The sequence below is a fragment of the Microcaecilia unicolor genome, chromosome 1 (genome assembly GCF_901765095.1).
Source record: "Microcaecilia unicolor chromosome 1, aMicUni1.1, whole genome shotgun sequence".
NCBI classification, from domain to species: Eukaryota; Metazoa; Chordata; class Amphibia; order Gymnophiona; family Siphonopidae; genus Microcaecilia; species Microcaecilia unicolor.
Window position 1 is genome coordinate 656,906,977 of NC_044031.1, and position 25,092 is coordinate 656,932,068.

General features: G+C 46.4%; 1 protein-coding gene across 1 annotated transcript; it reads right to left on the minus strand.

Moving 5' to 3' along the window:
* Nucleotides 1-19,864: 19,864 nt before the first annotated feature.
* Nucleotides 19,865-22,440, minus strand: RPP25 (ribonuclease P and MRP subunit p25). The gene has a single exon (XM_030190352.1). The coding sequence runs from the start codon at nt 22,061-22,063 to the stop codon at nt 21,503-21,505; it is 561 nt and encodes a 186-aa protein (XP_030046212.1). The 5' UTR covers nt 22,064-22,440; the 3' UTR covers nt 19,865-21,502.
* Between the last annotated feature and the right edge of the window lie 2,652 nt (nt 22,441-25,092).

Consider the following 25,092-nt stretch of genomic DNA (forward strand, 5'->3'; position numbering starts at 1 on the left):
CCAGGACTAAAGTCCACCACCCTAACCACTAGGCCACTCCTCCACTCCATATCTAGCACATCTCCCCTTTCCCTCCACCCCCCTGCATATCCAGCACCTCTCCCCTTCCCTCCACCTCCCCTTGCAAATCCAAAACCTTTCCCCTTCCCTCCAACCTCCTCTCTGCAAGTCCAGTACCTCTCTCCCTTCCCTCCAACCTTCTGCCCCTGGCAAGTCCAGCACCTTTCTATTCCCTTCAGGCCCCTCCCCTCCCAGGGCCAGCACTTTCAAATCTTCCTTACCCCAAAACAAGTCCAGCACCTAGCACTTCTCCCTTCAGCCCACTCCCCTTGAAGGACCAGCACCCCACTGTCTTCCTCACCCTCCCCAAGTCCAGCACCTCTCCCTTCCCTTCAGCCCCCTCCCCTTGCAGGGCCAGCACCCCACTGACTTCCTCACCATCTCCGACACCCACCGCAGCACTTGTATTTAATGCTGTCGGCACTGCTCCTGCAACTCACAGTCTCCCACCCCCGCGGCAGCGCTTACACTTTGCTATGTCGCTGCCTAACTGACAGCAACTGTACAGATGCGGTGCTGACGTCCTGCTCCAGGGCCTTCCGCGTCCCGCCTCTGTAAACAGGAAGTTATATCAGCGCGGCAGAGGAAAGGCCCTGGAGCAGGATGTCGGTGCCGCATCTGTTGAGTTGCTGTCAGGCACCGCCATAGCAAAGTGTAAGCACTGCCGCGGGGGTGGGAGACTGTGAGGTGCAACAGCAGCACCGACAGCATTAAATGCAAGTGCTGCGGCAGGGGTGGGAGAGGGCGAGGATTAGAAGACACGGATTCTGCTTCTGGGTGGGCCTGAGGCTAAACTGGGTGGGCCTGGGCCCATCCAGGCCCACCCGTAGCTAAGCCCCTGGTTTATCCTCTGTTTTTTCAGTTTCTTTATAAAAGTAGCCCTTAAGAGCTACATAAATCGTGGCTAAAATGAAGCTGCATATATTTGCACAAGCTTGGGAACAGGTGTAAATCTTAGCACATAAAGGGGAGGGGATGCTATATATGGTGCCTAAAAAATCCATGTGAAAAACATTTTTGCCTAAGCATATTCTATAAATGGCGCCTAGATTTAGGCGCAGTACACTTAGTTGATATCCCAGTGCCTAAAACTATGTAAATCCATTTACACCAATGAAAAAATGGCGTAAATCCTGGTGCATACATTTAGGCACACTGGGCCATGTTCTATAACTGTGTGTGGACATTTTGGAATGCCCACAAAACACCCATTGCCCCGCCCATAACCACGCCTCTTTGGGGCTGCACATGTTAGAAGTTGGGCGCACTGTGTCACAGAATACGCTTAGCGAGTTGTGTGCATAAATTCTAATTATTGCCAATTAGTGCTCATTATTGCTTGTTAAGTGTTGTTATGCTGATTGGCTTGTTAAGAATCTATAGAATATAGAATCTGGGGGAAAGTATGCAAGAATGCACAGGTTCTACTTATGCTCAGCTCAAAATCCACTAGAAACATGCCTACTCTAGGGTCACATACAAGTATGTCTGTCCTTATCATCATGCGCCCTTGTACATGGGTAGTATTTTAATAAGTGGCATGTTATGTATTCATAATGCCTTATACATATGAGAATGGTTGTATAAAATTACTTCCTAAATGATCAGTAGCTCTAATAGTAAATGGGAAAAGCTTAGTCCCTATTCGCCTATGTGGAGCTGGCTCTTTGCCGGAGAAGATCACAGAGAGCAGAGAGCCTGTCAGCCGAGATTACAGACAGACAGTTAACAAAGAAAGCCAAGCATTCACTCAATGATAGAGGCTAATGAGTTAGAATGCTCCAGGAATCCGGATACTCCCCCTCCAGTGCGAATGAGTGGGGGAACTGCTGCAGTTAAAGCTCCATCTAATTTGGTCGCTTTTACAGTTATTAAGCTGAATTCATTAGCAGTGACTGTGAAAGATGCCTTTGTGCCGAAGGTCGAAAAAAATAGAATTAAAACAGAGAGTTAGAAAGCCACCAGTAAATGGTTGATTTGTTTACAATGGACTTGCCACTGAAATAGCAGTTGCTTCTAGTATCCAACCTGGGAATGGGCATTTTTGTGATTAAAAGTAGCAAATATAATGTGCTGTATCCCTTGCCTTCCAGGCCTGATCTGCTTGTTGTAGCTTTCTGTATATTAGTTGGGTGGAGTGTGTAGGAGTTGAGACTTTGATACTATATATTAGTTGATGGAGTGCCAGGATGGTTCTTATCACTTTTATGGAGATACTGTAGTGATCTTGCAATTTTGAAAACAGACAGAGGAGGGAGGAGGCTTGCTTGTCCAGCAGGATACATTTTTAAAGGAAAACCCCAGCTAAACCTTTGGGGCAGACAGCTTGCAAGTGTGTCTGTATCCCTGGACTTCCATATGCTTTGCGGCAAGGACAGAGGCCACTGCCAAACGGATGCACCCAGATTTCAAAATGAAATTCCATCGTAGGGTGAGCCGATTCCACCTTCTCCACGGAACAGGCTGTTTTACCTACAGAGGAAGGGATTAATTTTCAGCCCCCATTGATAAAACAATTGCAAAATTGACCTAATAAAATTGGCTTTCTCTACCCTTTCTTGTGGCCGACCACACTTTTTTTTGGTATATAATTATGTCTGCCTGATTGATTATGATACTAGTGACTTTTTCTCTAGTGAGAGGAGGGAGTAAGTCCCATTTGTGTAATAAGGTATTGATAATGCTTTATTATTTATATAGGGGTCAATATTTAGCATGTGGTAGTAAGTGACTTGCAACCCACTTCCAGCCGTGGGCTGACCTAACCCAAGATATTCAATGCCAGGGCATGCCTGGCTGACCTGGAAATTAACCAGGCACCAGCTGATAGTCAGACCAGTACCTGGTTATCTCAGTGCATTAAGGGGACCTTTTACTAAGCGGCGGTAAGCCCAATGTGGGTTATCACTCGGCAATTCGTAACTACCGCCAGACCAATGTGCTTGTGACATTTCTGGTGCTACCAGAAATATTTATTTCCACAGGGGGTTACGAGGTGGTAATCGCTGCCCGGTTGCTGCCGGGTTGGCGTCTCAATGGGTGGCAGTAAGTGCTCCCCCCTGAATGGCCATGTGGTAATTTCAATCTTACCGCATGGCCATTTCTTTTTTAGCCCTTTTTACCTGCTGCAGTTAAAAGGTCCTAAGCGTGCGGCAAAAACGGCCACTGCCACTAGTGCAGGGCCCCTTTTACCACAGAGGCTTAGTAAAAGGGCCCCAAAGTTAGGCAGCTGTGTTGCTGCTTTAACTTTATGCTCTTACCTAGCTGGTTAGCAGACTGAATATTGTCCCGAACTGGCTAAGTTGCCGCTTCACTCTAACTCTGCCCCCTGCCCGCCTCTAATCTAGCTGGTTAGCAGTAATGTTCAGCATCCCTGAATAGCAGCAGCCATCTTGCTCAACAGGGTTTAACCAGAGTCAAGTAAAAAATATCAGGCTAAAGATATGTAAAAATTACAGTTCAACCCTGCCACTTCATCCATAAGAGAAACTTTTTAAACAAATCATCCAAAGAGTCCACTTTGCCTCACAACAGATATGCCAGCCTCTTAACTCTTATTTCTTAAAAAGCATCCTGCCCCTCCCCTTAGATGATTCCAGGGCTACCGAGGGGGGCAAAATTCCCCAGGCCTCCTTGGGGGGCCCGGCGCCAGGGTCTCTCTCTCTCTCTCTCCTGCTCCTGCCGGGACCCGAGTGATCGCATCCGACAGGAGCAGGAGACAGAAAACTCCGGCGCCATGGCTGGGCCCCCCTTGGTGTCTGGGGAGGACCCAGAGGGCAAACTCCAGCACTGCTCTTCTGCCCAGCTGAACGGCGGCTTTTCCTCTCAGGGCGAATGCTTGGTTTTGAAACTGAGCATGCCCTGAGAGAAAAAGCAGCCGAAGGGGCAGACAATCGGCAGAAGAGCAGCGCTGGAGGAAGACATCTTCTGCTGGTGGGGCCTCGGGATCCCCGCCAGCCAGCAAGATATTTTGACAGTGATTTGGGGGGGGGGCCGCATCAATGATTGTGTGTGTGGGAGTGGGGCGACCGCGATCCGAGGGAGATGGCGGCCCTGCCCAGGGCCCGGTTCAGTCTCTCGGCAGCCCTGGATGATTCTTTCCGTAAAACAGCCTTTTGTTTGGCATTTAACCTTTTCAGATCAGCTTTAATACGTGTTTTAATTTTTAACAAATAAATGGGGAAAATAAAGTCTACTTTAAGCCCCCTTTCTTGATGGAGTCAGTGTTGGACAAATAAAAGGTACCTGAGTAAGAGTAAGTTGCTTTGATCCATGAACACAGCAGTGAAATGTAACAAAAACAGTGGAGCTACTACTTCTCCTACTAATCTAGTGTTGAAGAAAACACATTAAGCTGCTGTAAAATTTGTGGCCCAAAGCCAGTTTAATTATTTTGATAGAACCATACCCAGAGTTCTCATAACATGAGCAGCTGGACATGCCCTGTGGTTCCCTCTCTGCCTGTTCATATGGTGTCTACTTATTTGGGGACAAGAAACACCAAAGCAGACACTACAAAGTCCAAAAGGTCTTTATTCAAACAGTCCCAAACTACCCTATCTCTGTCTTTTCTTTAGAAGTTCCTCTCTTGTATACTGGTCTGCTCTTTGGAAATCCTCATCTATGCACTGGTCTGGGTAATTTCTTAATTTAAAATGATTTTTGAGATCTACTGCTCTCTTTTTGTTCAGATGCTTGTCTGAGCAAATTGTTTGAATTCTTAAAAATTGACTAATAGGAAGGTTATTTTTAAGAGGTCTACTATGACAACTATTAAAATGAAGTAACTTATTCACATCAGTGGGTTTCCGTATATATCTGTGTAAAATCTCCCATTGTTTTGGGATATAAGCAGGGGCATAGCCAGACTTCGGTGGGAGGGGGGTCCAGAGCCCAGGTGAGGGGGCACATTTTAGCCCCCCCTGGCGCCGCCAACCCCCCACCATTGCTGACCCCCCCCGCCGCCGCCGCCACCACCAACTTTGACCCCCCCCTGCCAACGACCCTCTCGATCCTCCCTCCCATCACCAACCCTCCCCCACCGCCGCCGTCGCCTACCTTTGCTGGCGAGGGACTCCAATCCCAACCAGCCAAGGTCCTCTTCTTCTTGCACAAGGCTTCGTTCTGTTTCTGGTGTCCTGCATGTTGTAAGTGCAGGACGTCAGACTAGAATGAAGCCTTGTGCGGGATTGGGAGGAAGAGGACCTCGGCTCGGCTGGCGGGGTTGGGGTCCCCCGCCAGCAAAGGTAGGCGAGGGCGGGTTGGCGGTGGGAGGAGGGGGTCGAGAGGGTCGTCGGCAGGGGGGGGTCAAAGTTGGTGGCAGGGGGGTTCAGCAATGGCGGGGGGGGGGGTGTTAAAAGGTGACCCTCACCTCGGGCTCTGGACCCCCTCCTGCTGAAGTTTGGCTACGCCCCTGGTACATGCACCATTAAAGCACCTGATTGTTTTATACATGGTAATAACCTGCCTCCCAAAATCATAAACTTAATGCGTGGTACTCCATAATACACAGTAGGCAGTACCGGAAATGACCTGGTGGTAGCTACAACAAACTTCCTTATCTTGGAAATGAAGCAGAGCAATGTCTTTGATGCTATAATATTTCATTATTGTTCCAGTAATAAGCGCACCGACAGTACAAGGTTACATAGCCATGTCTCTCAAAACTGTGTACTAATGGTGCTCCACTGTACTTTCTCTGATAGCAGGCATATGTTCCTATATATAAGAACATAGGAACATAAGAGTAGCCATACTGGGTCAGACCAGTTATCCATCTAGCCCAGTATCTTGTTTTCCAAGCAGTGGCCAAGCCAGGTCACAAGTACCTGGCAGAAACCGAAATCGTGGCAACACTCCATACTACAAATCCCAGGGCAAGCAGTTGTTTCCCATGCCTGCCTCAATAGCAGACTATGGACTTTTCCTCCAGGAATTTGTCCAAACCTTTTTTAAACCCAGGTACAGTAACCGCTATTACCACATCCTCCAGCAAAGAGTTCCAGAGCTTAACTATTTGTTCAGTGAAAAAATATTTCCTCCTATTTGTTTTTAAAGTATTTCCATGTAACTTCCTGAAGTGTCCCCTAGTCTTTGTACTTTTGGAATGAGTAAAAAAATTGATTTACTTCTACTTGTTCTACACCACTCAGGATTTTGTAGACCTCAATCATATCTCCCCTCATCTGTCTCTTTTCCAAGCTGAAGAGCCCTAACCTCTTTAACCTTTCCTCATACGAGAGGAGTTCCATCCCCTTTATCATTTTGTCGCTCACCCTCAGTATCCTCAAACTCAATGTGGCCGATATCCAGCCGGCAGCGATCAGCGTTTTTATGTCCGCTGCCAGCTGTATTCCCAGATATTCAATGCTGGGCCAGGCATCAGCATTGAATATCTGGTTTTAGGATGGCCACTAAAGCTTATGCGGTTACATGCAATATTCAGCCCTTGACTGCATAAGCTGAACTGTGTAAAAATAGAACTGCTATCTATGTAGCCTAGTTTAAGTGGTTATTTGATGTAGATAAGGGTTGAATAGAACTGCAAACTCTGCCCTGGCACGCCCACAAGTTAGCTGGCTTTGGCGCAAGTGATAAAGTGACATTAACCAGTTAAGTGCTGCTGAATATCAGTAGTTAGCCACAGACAAGTGATTTAAATGGACAAGAGTCTCTCCCACCCGCTTTAATGGTTTTGACTATTACCTGGAATAAGTATTAGAGGAGCTGCCCCCTTAGTCACCGTGAGAGTAATTTATAAAACTTTTCCTCCGTATACAGCCTGCTTTACACATAGAAAAGGGCAAACAATGTAAAAAGGGAAAACATGCACCTGCTTTTATGCGATCTGCACATTGGGAAGAACAATGCAAAGCATAGCTACCTGATGCTAAGGTCCACCTTGGGGGTCAGCACCCAAAAAAAAGATCTAGGTGTTATTGTAGACAATACAATGTAATCTTCTGCTCAGTGTGCAGCAGTGGCCAAAAAAGCAAACAGGATATTAGGAATTATTAGGAAAGGGATGGTAAATAAGACCGAGAATGTTCTGGTCACCATATCTCAAAAAAGATATAGCGGAATTAGAAAAGGGTCAAAGAAGAGTGACCAAAATGATAAAGGGGATGGAATTCCTCTCATATGAAGAATGGCTAAAGCAGTTAGAGCTCATCAACTTGGAAAAGAGACGGATGAGGGGAGATATGATTGAGGTCTATAAAAACCTGAGTGGTGTAGAATGAGTAGAAGTGAATCAATTTTTTTGCTCTTTCAAAAAGTACAAAGACCAGGGGATACTCAAGGAAGTTACATGGAAATACTTTTAAAACAAATAAGAGGACATATTTTTTTCTCTCAACGAATAGTTGAGCTCTGGAGCTCTTTGCCAGAGGATGTGGTAACAGCAATTAGCATAACTGGGTTTAAAAAAAAGATTTGGACAAATTCCTGGAGGAAAAGTCCATAGTCTGCTATTGAGGCAGACATGTGTAAGCTACTACTTGCCCGAAGATTGGTAGCATGGAATGGCACTACTAATTGGGTTTCTGCCAGGTACTTGTGACCTGACTTGGCCACTGTTGAAAACAGGATACTGGGCTAGATGGACCATTGGTCTCACCCAGTATGGCTATTGTTATGTTCTTATGCTTATGCGCATTCCCAGAGCTGCAGTTTGGGTGGAATACAGGCAGCATTCTGATGTAAATGCATAGAGTACACGCACACATTCAACGCAGGTATATCAACATTTGTGCACTACTGGGGCTGGATATGGGAGCCTATTTGATAAAGGTGTAGAGGCGACTATGCTTCTTTTATAAAATAGGCTTAAAATAGGTGCCTTTTTGGACTTTCCATACAGGTGCCCTGTTATAAAATCAGGTCCTATAATCTCAAGCGATATAGGTGGTATTCAGTATTTCAAAATTCAGTTTTGTGTCCTGCAAATGGCAAAAGACTGAAAGAAGAGTTGACAAGTCTAGCACTGGGGGAAGCAAGGCTAATGCCAGACAGACTTCTATATTCTGTGTCCCACAAATGGCAAACACTGAAAGACGATTCAGTATCTCCAGCATTGGGAGAACTGAGGCAGATGCTGGACAGACTTGTACGGTCTGTGTCTTCCAAATGGAAACTCCAGTGTTTGCTGTGCAGCTCAGGTGGAAGGGGAAGACATCTTGACTGGTAAGTTGAATACCATCAGCAATACTTGGAGTCTTGGTTTTAACCACATATCACTCCCCATTATATTTGGCTGCCTATATGGTTGACATGGTAGAGACCTGACAACCAGCATTTAAACATGGGTGATTGGAGCCCACACAGAGTGGTGGGCACAGCTCTGGTCATCTACTTGGGCAGACTGGATGGACCGTGCAGGTCTTTATCTGCTGATATTTACTGAGGGGTCCTTTTATAAAGCTGCAGTAAAAAGTGGCCTGCGTAGTGTGGGTGCGTCTTTTGGATATGTGCTGGGCCACTTTTGACCATGGCTGGGAAAAGGTCATTGGGCCAGGAAATGGACATGCTCAAAAATTAAAAACTAGTGTGTGCCTATTTATGGCCTGAGCCCTTACTGCCAGCCATTGACTTAGCGGTAAGGACTCATGCGCTACCCATGGGGTAACTATGCAGTGCACACCAATGTGGCCATGCTGTCGATTACCACCAGAACGCCCTGTGGTAGAAAAGAGAAAAATATTTTCTACTGCAGGATTTGGCATGCGCCGAACTCAGAATTACTGCCAGGTGCACACGCTATTCCGGCAGTAGTGACGATTTGGTGCGTGCTACCCACGCGTTAGCCCTCCTGCAGCTTTGTAAAAGGGCTCCTGTGTTATTCTGTAAAATCATAGGGGTCAATATTCAAAAAGATTTAACTGGGACTGGCTAAACCCCACCAAGCTAGCTGGCTGTTGAGGTAGTGCCACTGAATATCTCTGCTAACCAACCATTCCCTAACTGGAGCTTGCGTACTTAGCTGGTTAGTAGTGATATTCAGTCTGCTCATTGGCTAAACAAGCGCATAAAGGGCCTCTGTTATCAAGCTCCCAGTGCGGTAATGCAGCAACAAAGCCCATTTCCTTTCCATGGGCTCCGTCAGCACTGCCGTGCAGGAACCGCCAGCATGGCTTGATAAAACAGGTCCAACGTTGGGATAGCAAAAAGACTGCCCTAACCTTATGTGCTGAGTTAAACGGGCACCAGTCTGAATATCAGCCCATGCATGGTTAACTTCCAGGTCAGTGCACATACCCAGATATGCAATGCCAGGAGCCAGCAACTCACGGCTGGAAGCAGCTTACCAGCCACTTACTGCCATGGGCTGAATATTAATGTTCCCATACCACTTACATGAATTCACAGAGCAGCATCACTACCAATCCCACTAATTTTATTATAAAACTCAACTCGGTTTCATTCTCTAGGCATCACCATTTAAGACCTCTATCTAGAATACAATGGTGAAGCATAGTAAGAAATTATTACATGTATACAATTTCCAGGAATTTATTTTATTTCTTAAAATGGGATAGCCCACATTCCACAAAATACTACATCAAAGCAGTTACAAATCTAAAACATATGACATACAATCATATATATGAATTCAAACCATACCCACATCAGACTCCTAAAGGAATATAATCTCTCATATCCCAACAAAAGACACACAATAATCTTTATTCATCCAACCCCCAATTAGCAGCAGTGACTTTCATCTCTCCTTTCTCTGACTTGCTCAGAAAGAAAGGTCTTCACTACTTTGTGAAACTTTAAAGAACAAGTTTAAGTCCACAGTGGCGACAGTAAAGATACAGTCCAAACAAATTGAAAGCTATTTTCTGTACTGACACCAATGAATTTCCGGTGGCAGGAGAACAGTAGGTCAGATTAATTCCCTCTACTGCCTTCCAAGAACTCGGAAGAGCTGTAAGATTCAGGAAAAATATTTAGATGATCCCTTCACTAGTCTGCTCCCCTAGGTCCTAGGCAGGGTATTCAGGTTCTCCTTTGATATCATGTGTTAATTATATTTCCTGTAACATGCCAGACTTACAGTCCCTGTCCCTGGAGGGTTCACAACCTAATGAGGCAATTATGTACCCTGCGCCTCAGATTAGGTACCTTAGGGGTCCTTTTACCAAGCTGCAGTAAAAAGGGCCCTTCGGTAGCAGCAGGGACTGTTTTTCTCACGTGCCAGGCCCCTTTATAGCGCAGTTGGTAAAAAGCCCCTAAAAAAACGGCCGTGAGGTAAGATTATTCTTACTGTGTGACCATATGGTGGGGAGCACTTACCGTCACCCACTGAGGTGACAGTAAGGGCTCCTATGATAACCCTTATTTTTCACTGCGCTGGAAATGGCATGCGCTTGAGACGGAACTACCGCTGGAGGCCGCATTGGGCTGGCAGTAGGTCCAGGTTGCCGCATGGCAACCCTTGAGTACAAGGGCCCCTCAATGCTCTGCGTTTACCCTCACATTCTGTATAGGTTGCCCAAATTTGTGTGAGGATACCAGATCCGCATGGAAACTAGTTAATTAATTAGGCGCTAACAATTAGTGGAGTTAACAAGCACGTGAAGTTTGGTCTCCTTGGTGAGACATCTAGCTATTATTTTGTGTGGTTGTGGTGTGATTGATTACTTTTTCCTGCCCTGATTTGGCATTCCTTTCTAGTTCTATTGTGTTTTATTTTATTTTTTTTATTTGCTCCCATTTGTTGTAAACTGCTATGTCCTAACTCTAGAAATGGCAGTATATGAAGTACTTAATAAACTTAAACATGTCAGTGTCAACATAAGGCTTATCTATCACAATTTCCCTCTAACAAGGGTTCAATGTGATTTACAATTAAGAAAACCCAAAGGTAATCCTAAATGGTTGACAGCATTATATATTTGAAAACTAATGATTATTAATAGCACTGGAAATAATATGCTATAAATCAATACACTATAGATTCTTTCAAGGTCTCAGTAACTAATAGAAAAGTATTCACATATATTATTTACGAGAATAGAAATCAATAACAGTGTCCAAAAAACTATGTCTTTAACAGTTTACGAAACTTTAAATAATTATTCTCAATTCTGATAGATAATGGGAGAGAATTCCATAAAGGAACTACAATAACAACAAAAATAGTATTAAATATCTTCCGAAATCTCATCTTACCAAAAGACATTGGGCGAAGATTAACAATCTTGGCAAATGACCAAACAAGGATCTTAAAACTGCATTGATCAAAAGATACGAAGGGGAACCATATAAAATCTGATGCAATATGCATAAACACTTAATTGGCAGTAATTATGAGTTACATACGGATCTGCCCTACACCCTATTCTACAAAACATGCACCCCTAAATTTCATAGTGTGCAACTCCAAAGGGGCCTGGCCATGGGAGGGGCATGAGTGGCTCAGACGAGTTCCCAGAAATTAGGCACGATGTTCTAGAATACTGTCATGTATGCACCAGAGAGGAGCGCACTTTACAGAATACTAGCTTACTGCGGCTCATCCTGGTGCTTAACGTTGGGTGTCATTTATTGAATCTAGCCCTTAGTGCTAATTCTATAATGGTATCTTGGCACCAATATTCTATTACAGAACGCCAGCAGAAGTTGGTACCAGTGGCGTAGCTATGTGGGGCCAAAGGGGCCTGGGCCCCCCAAATTTCCTCTGGGCCCCTGGTTTTGCTGGCGGGGGTCCCCATCCCCCGCCAGCTGAAACCTTCGTCCAGCACCAGTCTCTGGCGCCGCCGCCTCGTTGCCTGCCCTCCTCTCTCTTCCCCTCATCCGGCACACTCCTTTTAGTGAAACTGCACATGCTCAATTTCACTAAAAGCAGCGTGCAAGATGTAAGGGGAAGAGAGAGCAGGGCAGGCAATGTGGCGGTGCCGGAGACCTGCGCTGGACGAAGACTTCAGCTAGCAGGGGTTGGGGAACCCCACCAGCCAAGGCATTTGCAGTGGCAGTATGTGAGGAGTGGTGCGGTGGGGGGGGGGGGGGGGTTGTGATGCGGCAAACCAAAATGCCCTTCCCCCTCATGTTGGGCTCTGGCCCCCTTCCACCACGAGGTCTGGCTACACCCTTGGTTGGTACTGGAACACTCGAGTTTAAACATGGCTTCTTATGCCATGTCAATGGCAGGTGGAAGTTGGCATGCGGTGCACTAAGTGACGCATGTAATGTATAGTATTCTACAAACCACGCTCATAACTGGGAGACACATCCAGTGATATACCTACACCAGGTATATCACCTCCTCTTAGCAGGGTGATGCATCAAGCAGCTGCATGGCTGTTGGCTCTGCCCATCCCCTGCCCCAGAACAGAATGTGGACATCAGAGGGGGTAGGGGACCGGCAGAGCTGACAGCCACACGACTGCCCATTGCACCTCATTGCTGCCTGAACCTAGGCAGACTGTACCTTCCGCCCTGCCCTTGGTACACTAGAGGACACACCTATGGCCCATAGTCTATGCTCATGTCCCCCTTTAAGTTATGTGCTCTGGTACTTAAGTACATAAGTAATGCCACACGGGGAAAAGACCAAGGGTCCATCGAGCCCAACATCCTATCCATGACAGCGGCCAATCCAGGCCAAGGGCACCTGGCAAGCTTCCCAAATGTACAAACATTCTATACATGTTATTCCTGGAATTATGGATTTTTCCCAAGTCCATTTAGTAGCGGTTAATGGACTTGTCCTTTAGGAAACCGTCTAACCCCTTTTAAAACTCTGCTTCCTTACAAAATGGCACCTACCGCACATAGGCGCCTGTCAATTAATGCCACTTCTATGTACCACTAAGTGCCAGCCTATAAAATTGCCCCCCATGTTTCTGCCTGAGGCAATGGAGAATTAAGTGACTCACCCAAGGTCATAAGGCGCACAGCAGGATTTGAACCTCGCTCCCCTGATTGTCAGTGTAATGCTCTAGTGCATGCAAATCTCTCTCATGAATATTCATTGTGGGTATCCTGAAAACCTGACTGGCTGGGGTGCCTCCAGGACCAGGTTTGGGAACCACTAGGCTACTCTTCCACTATATTGCGTCTGTTTACAGCTTTATCTTGGCAAGGAATCTGGCTTGGTCCTGATCATTTCAGGCTGCATTATCTGTTCAGCCATCAGAGATCAGCTCTGCTTGGTTTCAGAATAACTTCTCATTGGCCTGCCAGCTTTGTGATTCCATCATTCCATGCACACACAAGCAGCAACCCTTCACACTAGCTGCCCCTAAATAAGCATTCTCAGCAACCTCAGCTGCAACTAACAATCCCTTCAGCCTTCCTCAGATAGAATCACTCTTGCACAGAAATTAGGAGCTAGATTCCACTGTATCATATTTTAAGTCTTCCTTCTCCTAATCCAGTTCCTCCTCTCTACACTCTGCTTTTCAAGCAGTGACATAGCTACAGGTGGGCCTGGGTGGGCTGTGGCCCACCCAATTTGTACTCAGGCCCACCCAAATGGCTTTTTTGATGTGGTGGCTGGTGGGAATCCTCAAACCCCACCAGCTAAAGATTTCCTCCTTGTTAGGCTGCCAATGCTCTTCCAAATGGCAGCTGGCACCACACACTGGCCCCTCTGCACATGCTCAGTTTTCACCAGGCGGAAGCACTGAGCATATATGGACTACTGGAAGCAGCGTGCTGCTAGATGCTGTCTGGAAGAGCACTGGCTGCCCGAGGAGGAAATCTTCAGCTGGTGCAGTATGGGGATCCTCACCAGCTCAGGTATTTAATATTTTGTGTTTCAGGGTAGGGGGGGAGCAGAATTGAAGGGGGCCAGGAGGGCTGAATTCCGTGCCCATCCATTTTTAGCTCAGGCCCACCCAAAATTGGCTGTCTGGCTACACCCCTGTTTTCAAGTGCTTGGCAATGAAGACTGAAAAGAAACTCTTCTTTCAATGGTCCCAGCCCTCTTCATGGCCTCTCCACACAGGATGAGGAGTGCAGGAGAGAGAAATGCAAGACAGTTAGCTAATGGGCATCTTAAGCTATCCCACTGCTAGGAAACAGTGCAATCATACTTTGAAGACTCATTTATCTACTAAGGGGGCCTGATATATGAGCTAAAGAGATAAAGAGATTTTAGAGAGTTTCCTTTTTTTTTTCTTTAGGGAAAATGCTTATGGGTAAGTTTTCAAAGGGTTTAAGTGCCTAATTTTTCTTCCTTTGAAAAATCATTGAACTGAATTCTTAAATTTTGGAACCTAGGGTGGGTCCTTTTACTAAGCTGCGTAGGCACCTACTCGCGCCCAACGAGTGTCAATTATGAGTTACCGCCCGGCTACCATGTGGCCCTTGTGGTAATTTCATTTTTGATGCATGTCTGCTATGCATGCCAGAAAATATTTTTAATTTCCTGGTGCATGGGCGGTAGTCGGCATTTTACGCCTGTAGACCATTACCGCCTGGTTACCGCATGAGACCTTATCGCTAGGTCAATGGCTGGCAGTAAGGTCTCAGACCCAAAATGGACGTGCAGCAATTTTCATTGTGCTGCACTTCCATTTTCGGCAAAAATTTTTAAAAAAGGCACTTTTTACAGGTGCACTGAAAAATGATTCTGCACACGTCCAAAACACACCTCTACACGACCGCAGGCCATCCCTAGTTACCCCAAGTACCTACATTCAGGAGCCTAAAAAGAAGCTGGCTGGGGTGGCAGTTAGGCTGGAAAAAAATTGGGCATTTAACACTGATTTTCAGAACTATGGAACCTCACTTAGAGGAGTAGCATCATAGTTAGAAGAGTAGGCTGAGAACCAGAAAATAAGTTTAAATCCCACTGCAGCTCCTTGTGATCTTGGGCAAGTCTTAACCCTCCACAAATGTAGACTGCAGGAAAATAACTATTGTATCTGAATGTATCTCATGTTGAGCTACTACTGAAAAAACTCCCTTCCCTGATGATCCTAAATGTATGAAAATGAATTGCAGGAATACATTTACAATGTTTTACATTTGTAACTAAGGGGATCCTTTGACTAAGCTGCGGTAAAAGGGGGACTGCGCTAGTGTCAGCGCATAGTTTTCATGCGCACTGAAGCCCCTTTTTACTGCAGCAGGTAAAAGGCTGTGTTTTTTTTCTGAAAAAGAAATGGCCATGCGGTAAGTGCATAAGTATAAAAGTATTGCCATACTGGGAAAGACCAAAGATCCATCAAGCCCAGCATCCTCTTTCCAACAGTAGCCAATCCAGGTCACAAATACCTGGCAAGATCCCCCAAAAAGTACAAAACATTGTATACTGCTTATCCCAGAAATAGTGGATTTTCCCCAAGTCCATTTAATAATGGTCTATGGACTTTTCCTTTAGGAAGCCATCCAAACCTTTTTTAAACTCTGCTAAGCTAACTGCCTTTACAACATTCTCTGGCAACGAATTCCAGAGTTTAAGTGAATCACTTGCAGCATGGCTATTTCAGGGGGAGCACTTACCGGTAAGGGCTCTCACACTAACCCGGTGGTAACCGGGCAGCGCCAATTACTGCCAAGTAAGCACCAGTGCTACAAAAAAAATGTTTTTAGCAATGGAAATGGCATGTGGGGGTGGAAATTACCACCGGACCCAGCAGTTCTGGATTGGCGCACAGCAAGCCTGTTGCTGTCTGCCAACCCTTTAGTAAACGGTCCCCTAAGCAAAAAATTTCAGCTGAAAACTTAGGGCTCCTTTTACAAAGCTGCTCTGCCATTAGCAGTGTGCTGAATGCAAAGAAGCCCATAGGAATAGAATGGGCTTCTTCACATTCAGCTCACTACTAATCGGTAGTGCAGCTTTGTAAAAGGGACTCTTAGGTTCCTAAATTAAGTTGAAAATCATCCAAGGATCCTAAAATTTAGAGTGGCCAAATGCATGAAGTGGAGGAGTAGCCTAGTGGTTAGTGCAGTGGACTTTGATTCTGGGGAACTGAGTTCAATTCCCACTGCAGCTCCTTATGACTCTGGGCAAGTCACTTAACCTCCATTGCCCCTAATACAAAATAAGTACCTGAATATATATAAACCACTTTGAATGTAGTTGCAAAAACCTCAGAAAGGTGGTATATCAAGTCCCATTTCCCATAACTTTGGGGTCCTTTTACTAAGGTGTGCTAACAGATTTAGTGCGTGCTAAATGATAAGACATCCATAGGAATATAATGGACGTCTTATTTAGTGCAAGGTAGTCATTAGCATGTGCTAAATCCATTAGCGCACCTTAGTAAAAGGAACCCTTGATATGTGGAGCTAGGTATTTAAGTGTGAATGCTAAAAATACCGGCATAAACAGATGACTTATCCCTTTAAATGTATTCCTCTATTCTGTGTTCAGACTTCAACACGTAAGTTACAAAGAAAATGGCTAAATTTTGCCACCCTCTTTATCATTTCTAGCCTCACCCCTGGAGAGCCCCAATTTCTCCCCAATTTAAAATGGATATTTTTTGCTATATAGGAACGTAGGCACCCTTCACTGAACTGTGTTAAAGCACTAACTGCAAAAAACACTAAAGTGTTTTGGGATAATTGCCTGTCAGGTGTGCTAATTGTGTGCCACTGAATAAAAAAGACACATATTTGGGAGGGGCCTGTTGTGGGCAGGGAATGTGCATAGAAATATTATCCAGCTAGCAAGTCACATTAGCATACACTAAAAGACCAAATTGAATAAATGGCACTCAAAATTGGGTGCTAAGAGAAATTGGTGCTATTCGCGATTCTATAGAGGGTGCCAGACTTACGCCTGGTGTCAATGCTGGTGTCCAAGTTAGGCACATTGAGGTCGTATTCTATAATTATATGCACAATGTTTCAGAATGCCCCATGGCCACACCCCCTTATACGCACTAGTAGAGTTAGGCCCCATGCCTTATAGATTAGTATGTAGACCAATTAACTTCAATAATTGGCTGAAAATAATTAAGGGCCTCTTTTTATCAAGGCCCATTAGTGGCTCCCGATGTGGTCATGCCAACATTCGCTTTGAATGGGCTCTGTCGGCATTGCCGTGCAGGAACCACTAGCGCGGTTTGATAAGAGAGGCCCTAAATTGTCTGCTCATCTTGGGCATATGCACAAATTTGAGCACCATATATAGATTCGGGGGGTTACTGGATAAAGGTAGGGGCGTAGCCAGACTTCGGCAGGAGGGGGGGCCCAGAGCCCGAGGTGAGGAGGGCACATTTTAGCCCCCCCCCCGGCACCACCGACCCCCCAGCCACTATCGACCCCCCCCTGCCGCCACCTCTGCCACCGCCAACTTTGATGACCCCTGCCGCCAACCCTCTCGCCCCCCCTCCCAACGCCAACCCTCCCCCGCTGTCGCCTAACTTTGCTGGTGGGGGACCCCAGTCCCTGCCAGCCGAGGAGGTCCTCTTCTGCCTGCAAAGGATTCATTCTGTTTCTGACATCCTGCGGGACGAAGCCTTTATGGGAAGAAGAGGACCTCCTCGGCTGGTGGGAATTGGGGTCTCCCGCCAACAAAGGTAGCCCACAGTGACGGCGGGGGAGGGTTGGCGGCGGGAGGGGGGTCAAGAGGGTTATCGGCAGGGGGGTCCAGGGACAAATCTATGGGGGCCCAGGCCCCCTGGCCCCATGTAGCTACGCCACTGGATAAAGGTAACAACGCAAGACCATTTAACGCTTGCACATTAAAGGACTCTTTTACAGTGCCACAGTAGAGCTACCATAGTGTTGTCATGCACCAATCTGGCACTAATGCTGGCCTGCCGTGGGAGCCAGCTGTAGTGCTGCTCCTACCACGTGTCATTTCCGGCACAATGGAAAACATTTTTTTTTGCACCGAGGGCTTAGCCAGCAGTAATCAGGCAGCACAGAAGCCCTTACCGCCTCCTAAATAAGTGGCAGTAAGGGCTCCTCCTGGAAATGGCCGCGTAGCAAGAGTGAACTTACCACACAGCCATTTCCTTATTTTTGCCTTTTACCTGCTGCGGTAAAAGGGGCCCTAATTTTTTTTGCAAGTCCTGTGCACTAATGGTAAAACTAGCGTGAGCCCTGAAATTTTTTTTTTATTTAAAATGACCTCAATATTGCTGCAATAAAAATGGGCTTAGCATGCTGGAAAGTCCCGCATTAGCACAGGCTAAGCCCAGATTTTGCTGTGGCTTTGTAAAAGGGTCCCGTAGAGAGCCAACCATTATTGAATTTTGGGGAAAGTAGCAGGCATTTTTTTAAAGCATTTATGCGGTGAGTACTTGCTGCTCACCTCATGTGCTTTTGAGTATTGCTCTCTAATTTAGGCAGTGAGCATATTTTGAAAATTAACCCTTTAGTACATCAGCCACGTACTGTTCTTTTCTCCCTAGTCAGTAAACACAGAAAGTGCATCTTAATAGCAGAAAAAAAGGTTAAATCAGCAGTTTGATTTCGTTCACATAATAATAGCTGTCATGTCTCTGCCTTAAATGCTCAATGTCTGTACCTACTGCAGACCCATCGGGCATGAAATTTAGCAAGAATTACCATTCCTCACCCGGCCCAGCCTCGGACAAGTTGACAGATCTAAATCAATGTATTTTTAGTGGTATGAAAGAGACTGTGTGTGCTCAGGGGTAGAAACTTCATGTTGCTCAGCACCGTCACTTTCATATATTCTCTCACTCATGGATGAGCAGATCTGTCTTGAGTGGTTTTAAGATGAACTTATTTTTACATTTTGAAAGTCAAATTTCTCATACATCAATCTCTGTAGGAACTGAAAACATTTACATCTGTGTGACTGTTCCATTATTTCATGCTTGTGTATGTGTGTACAAATAGATACATGTATGTATGTTTGTGGAAGTATGCATTTTATTTATAACATACACACACAAACAAACACACCCATAAACAAATATGCATACTTCCATAAATATACATGTATACACATACACAAGTAATAATAATATACATGTTTTGCACTGAAGGATATGACATTCTATATCTATCTATCTATCTATATATTTATGTATAATACACACAAAGACAAACACATGCATGTACACACAGGAACACATGCATATGTGTATACACCTGCCCAAATCAACAAAAGCAAATATATACCAATAAATAAATAAATATACACTCATAAAAAATGGATGCATTTACAAATGGCCATCAAACTACAGCATTACACAAACTGGGTTTTTCCCCCCCAGTTTCGGGCCGAAGCCGAAACCAAAAACGAAAGCTCAAGTTTGGTTGTGTGAATGTGAACCAGCGAGGACTGCTGGGGAGTCAGAGCTTGCAGTCTGCATTCCTCTGCTAAACCCACAGTATCCAAGCCAAAATATAATTTAATAATGAAAGACCATATTTTACCTCCAAGGAAAACAGCCTCCATATACATGGACAACAGCTAATGAACACAAACTAAAACAAAAAACAAAAAAACATGGTGCTTTTCAGTGGCTTACTTTGGAGAGAAATCTGATGCAATATCTCCACAGAAAGGCCATTTCCTTATCCCAAATTTAAAGACTTAAATTCCTGCTAAGATTTTGTATCAAAAGCATTTATTTGGAGTACTCTACTTAGCATATAAACTATTGTGAAAGATCATAACTATATTACTTGCAATTGCAGTACAAAAAAAAAGCATACAAAGAGTAGCCCCTTCTCCCCCCCCCCCCCCCAGGACTATCTTAAATCGGGACAGGAGGGATGCTGTAGTCATGGCAGCCATTTTAAGCACAGAGCCAGAATCTGGGGATCACTCCTGCCCCAACTACACCCCTAGACCACCAGGGATTGTAGAATAGACAGGGGGGGGGGGGGTAATACCTGTTTGGGGGAGGGGGGAGGTTAATGAGACAGAGCACAAATGTTTGGCTTCTACTGAAAATGTAAATAACCTTTCAGCTGAAACTGAAACCGAACAGAAAAAGGATTTTAGACCAGTTTTGGTGCCAATGTGTGTGTCAAGATCCATGGTCTTACTTTTTTTTCATATAATGCCAAATCAGTTTCTAAATGTAAATCTAAGCTGAATGTCATGCACTGGGATCATGAAGCTAGTGCTATAGCCTCGTGCAGGACGATTCTACATTTCACTGGCACACATCAGATTTGTGAGCACTGGCATTCACCAGATTTGGCACGAACATCTAGCATGCAGGGGTCAATATGATGCTGTCTTCTTGTACCTTTGCAGTGAGACCTTGTACCAATTGAGTTGTGCTATGGCCGACTAACTTCTCTCTTTCAGGAGGCAGGATGACAGGGGAGGCAGTTGCAGCTTTTCACACATAGCACAAAATTCATGACGGAGGAACACCAGGAGGAGCTCCTCTTCCTCAGGGTCCACTGCTACTACCCTCTAGATCTCACACTTATAGCAGCAAGGTCTGAGATTCAGGGCTTTGGGGTAGGGTAGGGCATAAACCCAGCAGTTTTCTCTGTGCACTTCCCCTTCCTGGATCCCTCCTTCCTTCCTTTCTTTCCTTTTTCTACTTCGGTCTTTGTGTTTGCTAGTTTTCATACTGTCTTCTCTCCTTTCAGGGTTATACTCTGCACCCTCTGGTATATCCTATGTATTCTGGGAGAGATGCCAGACATGCCCTCCTGCTGCTTACCCTTCACGCCTTTGGCTGGCATGGCCTAGGAAAGCCGCTAGTCACTGCTGGCTTCTGCATATCTTCAATTTATGTAATCTGTCTGTCCATTGGCATCTAATCTCTACCTATGACATCAGGGTCACAGACAGACAAACGGACAAACCTATCACACATGTGGTCTTTATAGCACAGAATGGGCTAAAATATTTTGATTGAACAAACAGGAGCTGTAGGTTGGATAACACAAAAACATATGTACCCCCTTGGGTCTTAATTTTGCTAAAATGCTAAGTGGCCACTGCAGGAGCGAGGCAGAGGGGCTCAGGTGCAAGGGGAGTTTGAGTCTCAGTTTCTCAGCCTCAGGCAGATGTGTCACTGAGCATTACACAGAGCTCCCACTTTAATAAAAAGAAAAAAAGAAAAGAGGAATCAGCAGTTCAGGCAAGCCAGCAACTATTTTTACGTTTAATTGTGTGCTGTAGATAGCAGAATTCTACACTTAAAGCTCTGTTCCTTCACTCTCCTTCAGTTACCTGAGGGGTAGCCCTGGGAGCTCATGTACAGAACCCCCACTGCAGAAAGGGGATTTTTAAAGATCCAGAACATGTTCTCCAGGGCCAAAACGGCCATGCATAAATCATTTCACAGTGGCATATAAACAAGAGTCCGATCTTGAGCTGACAGACAGAATAGATGAAAAAGGTATATCCAAAACAGTTTGGAGTGAATTCACATGCCAAGATTCTCCCTTAGCCACATAACCGCAGGATTCACCCGGACACATCTGGTTCACTTATACGTACACAGTTAATATGGAGCTTGAAGAGTTAAAAACTAAGTAAGGCTTGTTTAGGGGATGGGGTCAAGGGGGTGACAGTCTGTTTCTAAGCCCGATAGTCCACGGGACTCTCTTGTACCTTCATCTTCTTGTTAACCCTCTCCTGGCCGGGAGGCTCCCAAAATCTTTTCTCTGTCTGCGGAGGAAGAAGGCTGGCTCGCTGGTCCTGCAGCCCCCCGTCCAGAGTCCAGAGCCTGTCCCTGGGCTCGGGGGGCTGGTAGCCTGGCTCCCCGGGGTCCAAGGAATCTTTGGAGAGCAGGATGCAGATGGAGGGCACATACTTGTCTACCGTCAGCTGCTCGGCGTGTCCCTGCTTCTGCCAGACCTCTTGCAGGGTCCGGTACTGCACCTTGCTCAGCTGATGGAGCCCCCCGAGCTTCCTCTTCATGATCTCCACACAAGTGACAGTCTTGGTGACCGCTCTGCCGCAGCCGCTGAAGACGATCTGCCGGGTGGCCCTCGCCTCCATCCGTGCCGTGGCGAATGCCATCAGGTTCCGGATCTTACTGCCCTCCTTCACCTTCATGTGCACCACGCCGGCGGGCAGCCCGGGAAAGGGCAGCGGCCCCTCCTCTTCGCACGTCTTCACTTTCCTGAAGTTCTCCATCCCGCTTCCATTCCCCTCCCCCTCCCCCCCTCCGGCCGTCACCGGGCGAGGAAGGCGCTGCAGGGCGGCGCTGGCCAGTGACCCATGTGGGGGCTGCTGCTGCGTCCAGTCCCGATCGCCGCTGTCCGGCTGCTCCGCACTCTAGGACCAGCGGAGCGGGGCCGGGGGCAGCCGTCGGCCGCTGTCCGGACTCTGGGCTGCCACTGCAGCGGTCGCGTCCTCTAGCGCCGCGCCGCGCTTCATCCCGGACCTCGGCGGTCAGTCAGCAGCCGCTTGTCCCCCCCCCGAAAGCTTTCGACCGGAGCCTTTTTTTTTTCGCCTTCACCAAAGTGTCTCCCAACTGTGATCGAGCGAGGACAGCCGCTGCCGACTGACTGCTGCTGGACCGGGAGAAAAGCAGCCTCTTATAGCCTAACCCCCGGTCCTGCCCACTTAAAGAAAAAGTTACCCCTTCCCAGGAGATCTCCGCGTCCTCTGGAGTTCGTCACTCTTTCCCCGTCTCAGCGCACCGTGTGCTGCTATTGCAAAAGTCACAGCGCTCTTTCAATTAAGCTCTTGTTCTGTAGGCACAGAGAGAACGCGCAATATGCTCATCATACCACTTATGTGCACGTACACTTTGCCACTAACCCTCCCCGATTGTGTATAGGTTGCCCAAGGGAGCAGCCTGGCTGAAAGCTAATTAGTCAGGTGGCTTAATAAGCACTTTTGGCAGTAAATAGGAGTTATGCTCTACACCCTATTATATTTATTTATTTAGATTTTGCTCACACCTTTTTTAGTAGTAGCTCAAGGTGAGTTATATTATATTCAGGTACTCTGGATAGTTCTCTGTCCCAGGAAGGCTCACAATTTAAGTTTGTATTGGAGGCAATGGAGGGTTAAGTGACCACAAGGAGCAGTGGGATTTGAACTGGCCAGCTCTGGATTGCAAGACTGGTGCGCTAACCACTAGGCCACTCCTCCACTCTTTAACATGTCCACCTAAATTTCATAGTGTGCAACTCCAAAGGGGGCGTGGTCATGGGAGGGGCATGAGCAAGCCAATGGCTTCCCAGAAAATTAAGCATTTGCAAACCTAACTGCCATCAGTTGAGCACCAGCCTTTGGCAGGTGTAAGTTTATTTATTTATTTATTTATTAGGAGTTATTTACCACCTTTTTGAAGGAATTCACTCATGCTCACACCCAAGTTAGACGCAAAGGACTAGATTATAGCATGCCTAAAAATTCAGCACGGAAACGAAGTATGCCTACGCGTACTTTAAAGAATAAGCCTAAATTTATGCACAGTTTATAGAATACGCCGAGCGCCTGTCCACTCGCTGAAATTTAGTCACAGGCAGTTATGCCAAGTAAAACTTGGTGTAAATGCCAATGCCTAAATTACACATGGACTAGGTGTGTTCTATAACCACGCACATAGATTTGAGAAATATTCATGACCCGCTCATTTCACACCCATAACCACACCCCCTTTTCAACTATGCAACTTAGAGTTTACGTGCATCACGTTATAGAATATGCTTAATTCTGCACGTATATTCTAATTAATGCCAATTAGCATCAATAATCGCTTGTTAAGTGGCAATTATTGGCGCTGATTGGCTTGTTAACTAATTAAGTTGCATGCGCAAATCTAGAATATGATTGCATTTGCACAAGCGACTTAAGTCACGCTTTATAGAATCTGGTGGAAAATACGCTCTAAGTTAGTATTCTATAAAGGATGCTCCTTGCAGAGCACCTTTTACAGAATGCTAGCTTAGCGCGGATCAGAGGTGTAGCCAGACTTCGGCGGGAGGGGGGTCCAGAGCCCAAAGTGAGGGGACACATTTTAGCCCCCCCGCCCATTGCTGGCCCACCCCGCCATCACCGCCGCCACCAACAACTTTGACCCATCCCCCGCCGACGACCCTCTCGATCCCCCTCCCGCCGCCAACCCGCCATCGCCTACCTTTGCTGGCGGGGGACCCCAACCCCCACCAGCCGAGGTCCTCTTCTTCCAGCGCAAGGCTTCATTTTGTTTCTGAGTCTGACGCCCTGCAGACTCAGAAACAGAACGAAGCCTTGCGCCGGAAGAAGAGGACCTCGGCTGGCGGGGGTTGCAGGACGTCAGACTCAGAAACAGAACGAAGCCTTGCGCCGGAAGAAGAGGACCTCGGCTGGGGTCCTCCGCCAGCAAAGGTAGGTGACAGCAGGTTGGCAGCAGGAGGGGGGTCGAGAGGGTCATTGGCAGGGGGGGTCCAGGGCCAAATCTATGGGGGCCCAGGCCCCCGTGGCCCCATGTAGCTACACCACTGGTGCAGATCATCCCAGCGCCTAACTTTGGACACCATTTATTGAATCTAGCCCTAAGGGTGCACTAAGGGTGAATGCTAGTGTAAGGGAACGGTACAGTATAGGGGTTGTAGTGCTTCAGTGTGCGAAGGAAGAGCGGGACTTGTGGGTGATTGTGTCGGACGACCTTAAAGCTTTCAAACAGGTAGAAAAAGCGACAGCCAAAGCCAGAAGAATGCTTGGGTGCATATAGAGAGGCATGACCAGCAGGAAAAAGGAGGTGATAGTGCCGTTGTATAAGTCTCTGGTGAGGCCTCATTTGGAGTACTGCATGCAGTTCTGGAGACCACACCTACGAAAAGATATAAACAGGATGGAGTCGGTCCAGAGGGTGGCTATGAAATTAGTAAGCGGTCTTGAATGCAAAAATTATAGGGACAGGCTTATGAACCTCAACATGTATACGCTGGAAGAGAGAAGGGAGAGAGGAGACATGATAGAGACGTTTAAATATCTCAAGGGCATTTATGTACAGGAAGAGAGCCTTTTTCAAATGAAGGAGAGCTCTGGAATGAGGGGGCATATGACAAAGTTAAGAGGGAATAGGTTTAGGAGTAACCTAAGGAAATATTATTTCACAAAAAGGGTGGTGGAGGCGTGGAATGGCCTCCCGGTGGAGGTGGTGGAGTGTAGGACTGTTCCAGAATTTAAAAAGTCATGGGATAAGCATGTGGGATCGCTTAGGAACA